At 45.6% G+C, this 5,360-nt stretch overlaps 1 protein-coding gene across 1 annotated transcript in view; it reads left to right on the forward strand.

The window, feature by feature from the left end:
* Window positions 1-1,081: 1,081 nt before the first annotated feature.
* The window catches only part of LOC111652826 (NACHT, LRR and PYD domains-containing protein 1-like), a gene marked incomplete at its 5' end in the record, with an annotated part of 8,484 nt that continues 4,205 nt past the window's right edge, over window positions 1,082-5,360 (forward strand). Inside the window, 6 exons of the mRNA XM_023403206.2 lie at window positions 1,082-1,281; window positions 1,385-1,558; window positions 3,642-3,818; window positions 3,955-4,128; window positions 4,435-4,605; window positions 5,107-5,147. Of these exons, the coding sequence (XP_023258974.2) occupies window positions 1,082-1,281; window positions 1,385-1,558; window positions 3,642-3,818; window positions 3,955-4,128; window positions 4,435-4,605; window positions 5,107-5,147 (937 nt within the window). The remainder of the gene's footprint in view (window positions 1,282-1,384; window positions 1,559-3,641; window positions 3,819-3,954; window positions 4,129-4,434; window positions 4,606-5,106; window positions 5,148-5,360) is intronic.

Consider the following 5,360-nt stretch of genomic DNA (forward strand, 5'->3'; position numbering starts at 1 on the left):
TGCGGTTAGTCCAGGTGAGGTGGCCTGTATTGTTTGCTTGTATTGTTTGAATTGGTTTGTAGTGTGTCTTTGGGTGTTTAGGTGAGTTTGTTTGTTTTAGGTGAGTTGCATGGTGTGGTGTTGGAGAGTGGGGGGGGCACAGCCTAATCCGGTGGGGGAGAGTTTAGCCCAAAAAGGCCCCTCTCCCTGACTCTACCTCCCTCATTGTCTTGGAGAGTGGGGGAGTAGGGGGAGGTAGAGCACAGCCTAATCCGGCGGGGCAGAGCTAGCCCAAAAACACACATCTCCCTGACTTTACCTCCCTCATTGTCTTGGAGAGTGGGGGAGTAGGGGGAGGTAGAGCACAGCCTAATCCGGCGGGGGAGAGCTAGCCCAAAAACACACATCTCCCTGACTTTACCTCCCTCATTGTCTTGGAGAGTGGGGGAGTAAGGGGGGGTAGAGCACAGCCTAATCAGGCAGGGGAGAGTTTAGCTCAAAAAGGCTTCTCTCCTTGACTCTACCTCCCTCATTCAAAATGGCCGCCACTTTCTCCAGCTGTTTAGGGGAGTTTGTTTGCTGAATCTGCTAGTGTGTTTTGTCAGAGTTGATGATGGTGTTGTTTGTGGTAGCATAGGCAAGATAAAGAAAATAGTCGTGGTGTGAGGAGCAGTGATGGCTGGCATTAGGGGAGTGACTCTGGGACGCCAGTGATCACTGTCTAGCCTCCTGGAGGTGTCGTGGGACCAACTACACGAAACACTGGTGAAAGGAGGTTCCCACCTGATGACCCCAAAGACATGTTAGTTATCACTGCTCATTAGTCTGTATAGCTAAATTAATAGTTATTATAAGACATGTTAAGCTTAGGGAGCTATTCACTGAGTCTGGTCCATTTTCTGTAGCACAAGTTTCTTGTGTTTACCTTAAATAAATGTAGGTCTGAGAGAGTGATGAGGATTATTGTTTCATGTCAAACACAGTAAGAGAAGATGAGCTGAACCACAGATGTGAAGAGCAGATGTTCATCACATCATCATGTTGTGTCATCATATACATTCACTGTATTTTTATTATGAATTAAATCTGATTTTATTCTAACAGATTTTATATTTTCTCTCATCACAGTCTTTCTTATTGTGGACTCTCAGAGACTCACTGTGAAGTCGTGGCCTCAGCTCTGAAGTCCAACCCCTCCCATCTGAGAGAACTGGACCTGACTGGAAACAACCTGAAGGATTCAGGAGTGAAGCTTCTGTCTGCTGGACTGGAGAGTCCAAACTGTAGACTGGAGACTCTGAGGTCAGTTTGTCTGTCTCTCTACTCATTTTTACCAAAGATCGTTCATTAGGAATTATCTGATTGATTATCAATCATTTTAACTACTTCTTTTATCTTTATTCAGATTGAAGCGCTGCAGGTTGTCAGAGATCAGCTGTTCTTCTCTGGCCTCAGCTCTGAAGTCCAACCCCTCCCATCTGAGACACCTGGACCTGAGCGACAACAAGCTGCAGGATTCAGGAGTGAAGGGTCTGTGTGGTTTTCTGGAGAGTCCAGACTGTCGACTGGAGACTCTGAGGTCAGTTCACTGACTGTTACTGTTGTAGATCTTATATCTTTATCCCACAACTGAAGCTGATTTATCTTCACACAGAACTTGAATCATTCACTTTGATTTAATGAATGAACGACATTTTAAATAGTTGTTGTCTCATGTTTCCAGTTCTTCTTCTCTCAGACTGAGAATGATTCCTCAGTTGTCATGAATAATGTCTGTTCACCTCAGTTAAATCGTCAGAACTCACACTCGTGTTTCTCTCAGTCAGACGACTCATGTTTTCTAAATGAACTGTAGTTGTTAGGATCAGTTTCTACTTCATTTGTCCTGACCACCAGAGACGGTGTGTAATAGCTGGATATGCAACACGAAAGCTCAAGAAGTCAAGACATAATACCAACAAAGTCACATGTGACCTCGGTGACACAACACCCTGATAAAGAGGCGTGTCACCCAGCAGTCGGCTCCTTTTCATCTTCACGCAGGTGGAGTAAGCTGTTAGCATGAACTAGCATCAGTGCTTACCGCCTGTGCCAGTAGCCTCGCAACCTATTGGTTGGAGCACCGTTTCCTCTAGAGGCTTCATAGCCGATGCTCATTTCCCAAGTTTTGTCGGAACTAGGGCCGCAAAATGTTGGACTTTTCCAGGGAAGTAAACATCTTTATTTCCCCGGCGGATGTTCCTTGTTACTGCCTACCGTCTCCCCTCATTGCGGGCAGGTTACTAGTGTGCGCTGTATTGGCTGTGGGCTTTTTACCTTGACCTGTCTATTGTGGCATTAGGGAGTCTCTTTTCTGATGGGGAAGAACTAGAGCAGGAGGAACCAGAACAGGAGTCCCCTATCTCCTCTGTAATTCACACAGGTTAGGAGCACACTCCCTGAAGGATGCTGAGGCTGGTCTTTCCACAGTTAAGCAAGCCATTCAGTTGGCCGTATCATGGTTGTCTGGATGCTGCCCATGCACCTTTGGCTGCATTTTTGGCCCTTTAAAGAACCACGCGCACTATAGAGTTTGTGTGATCAGGCTGTGATCTAGACTGTACTTACTGCTCGGGCACTAGTGCTCTGTTGGTGCACGGATCAAGATGTGGACCCAGAGTGTTGCTCTGTGTTTGTATAGCTCAAATGTTGATGAATATGGGTCTGTTGGTTTCTGCCTCAATGTGTACGTTGCTGCCATCTCGCCTCAGCATGTTGTGGTGGACAATTGGACTGTGAGGTCACATCCTCTGGTGAGTCATTTTCTGAATGGTGCTCTCCGGTTGTGGCCCCCACATGCTGTACGGGCGCCTTCATGGGATTTGCCTATTGTCCTAGAATCTCTATGTACCCCACTGTTTGAGCCCCAGGAACCGGCTGTTCTCAGACGGCTGTCCGGTAAGACTACCTTTCTCCTCGCTGTTGCATCTGCAAAGCAAAGCTTGTTGGTGAGCTTCATGGCTTGATCGTTGCCAAGGATTGTTGAAGTTGGAACTCTGATGGGTCTGGGGGTTTTCCATGTGGTCCAACCCCTCATTTCTTTTGAAGAGGCTTTCAGCTTTTCATATCAATCAGTTTGGCTGTATTTGCCCCACAGCGGGGGGCGGAGGAACTGCATCCTGATGTCAGACTGCTTAGTCCTGTTCAGGCTGTCAGATGTTACATAGATGTGTCAGCTGGGCTCTGTAAGTCAGATGCACTGTTATGGTGGGCACATGAAGGGTTCTGCCAAACAGAGGCTCTCAAACTGGGTTGTTGATACCATCTCACGGGTGTACAGGCTCAGGGGCCTCCGGGTTGCCCGACTAGGAGTGTCTCCACCTCCTGGGCTCCCTTGAGTGACATCTGTGCTGCTGCTGCTTGGGCTTCCTCCTGTACCTTTGCCCACTTCTACAGGGTTAATGTGCTCCTTATGTGCTTCTTGAGTCTGCAACCATGGCACAGTGAGTGTGGATACCTCCTGACTTCGTTGGTGTGGGTATTACATACCGTCTCTTACAGTCAGGAAGATTGAAATAGAATGAGAATTTTGTATATATCTACGTTAACTGTAAATTTTATAATATTGTATGACAAAGTCACTCTACTCATTTTTTTATTTACATGTTTTATTCTTTATTCAGACTGAGGTTCTGCAGGTTGTCAGAGATCAGCTGTTCTTCTCTGGCCTCAGCTCTGAAGTCCAACCCCTCCCACCTGAGAGAACTGGACCTGAGTGGAAACTGGGACCTGCAGGATTCAGGAGTGAAGGGTCTGTGTGGTTTTCTGGAGAGTCACGACTGTCGACTGGAGACTCTGAGGTCAGTTCACTGACTGTTACTGTTGTAGATCTTATATCTTTAATCCACAACTGAAGCTGATTTATCTTCACACAGAACAAGGACATATCTGATCGATTATCAATCATTTTATCTACTTCTTTTATTCTTTATTCAGATTGAGGAACTGCAGTTTGTCAGAGATCAGCTGTTCTTCTCTGGCCTCAGCTCTGAAGTCCAACCCCTCCCACCTGAGAGAACTGGACCTGAGTCACAACAAGCTGCAGGATTCAGGAGTGAAGGGTCTGTGTGGTTTTCTGGAGAGTCCAGACTGTCGACTGGAGACTCTGAGGTCAGTTCACTGACTGTTACTGTTGTAGATCTTATATCTTTATCCCACAACTGAAGCTGATTTATCTTCACACAGAACTTGAATCATTTACTTTGATTTAATGAATATGTTTTTTTTTAAGTTGTTTTTTGGACATTTTTGCCTTTATTATGATAGTGACAGTGAGAGAGACACGAGTAAGTTAGGGGAGAGAGAGGGGATGTACCAAAGAGTCATACATGGGTCGCTGCCATAAGGACTCATTGATTGGGACATATCTGATTGATTATAATTGATTTCAATCTCTATGTTTTATTCTTTGTCCAGTTTGAAGTTCTGCATGTTGTCAGAGATCAGCTGTTCTCTGGCCTCAGCTCTGAAGTCCAACCCCTCCCACCTGAGACACCTGGACCTGAGTCACAACAAGCTGCAGGATTCAGGAGTGAAGGAGCTGTTTGATCTCCTGAAGAGTCCAGACTGTAAACTGGAGACTCTGAGGTCAGTAGGGGGGAGGATGGAGTCCGGCCATGATGCTTTCAGCAGTATTGCATTAAACACAGTTACTATCAAAGCAACCCGTGTTTCCTGTAAACCTCCATCCTTCTCAGTGAAGCTGTGAGAGGAGAACAGTGACAGGCTTCAGGATTGGACAGAAAGACAGAGAGAGAAACGTCAGCCAATCACATGAACTCACATCCAATGATGAGCCAGATAGCGAGAATACCGTCTAACTGTAGTTACATAAAAGGCAATGTATACAAAATAAAAAGCAAATTACAAGAGGGTGGAAAAAGAGTCTTCTAGTAGAAGTGGTTCCTTTTAGTTTTCTAGAGCTCTGATTGGTTGAGAGGCAGCGTGTTTATACGTTTTTGATCTGATGCTTTAAGTCTAACCTGTTTCAGGGCTGGTTACTATGGAACCGTGATTATCACCGTGAGGATTAGTAAAGCTAACTCAAACAAAACTTTGTAACTGATGTTGCTGTGTTTGTTCCTGCAGAGTCAACGGCAGGGAGATTAAAGCTTCCACAGACAAAGCCTGTGAGTACTGCAAGTGTCTCCTCTTCATCTGTCTGTGTCCATGTGTAGTGTGATTATAGATTATAGATCAGCTCTAGCTTCTATATTAATACTGTGAAAGTATCAAAGCCTCAGTCCACAGAGAAATGCACACAGCCTGTATTCAGAAACTGAGCCTTAAAACCAGCCGTCAGGACTTCTGGAACTTTGTGATGTCACAACAAAGCAGTCACC

The sequence above is a fragment of the Seriola lalandi genome, unplaced genomic scaffold, assembly GCF_002814215.2.
Source record: "Seriola lalandi dorsalis isolate HSWRI2012SDOR001 ecotype SW California unplaced genomic scaffold, Sedor1 jcf7180002054070, whole genome shotgun sequence".
Lineage (NCBI taxonomy): Eukaryota > Metazoa > Chordata > Actinopteri > Carangiformes > Carangidae > Seriola > Seriola lalandi.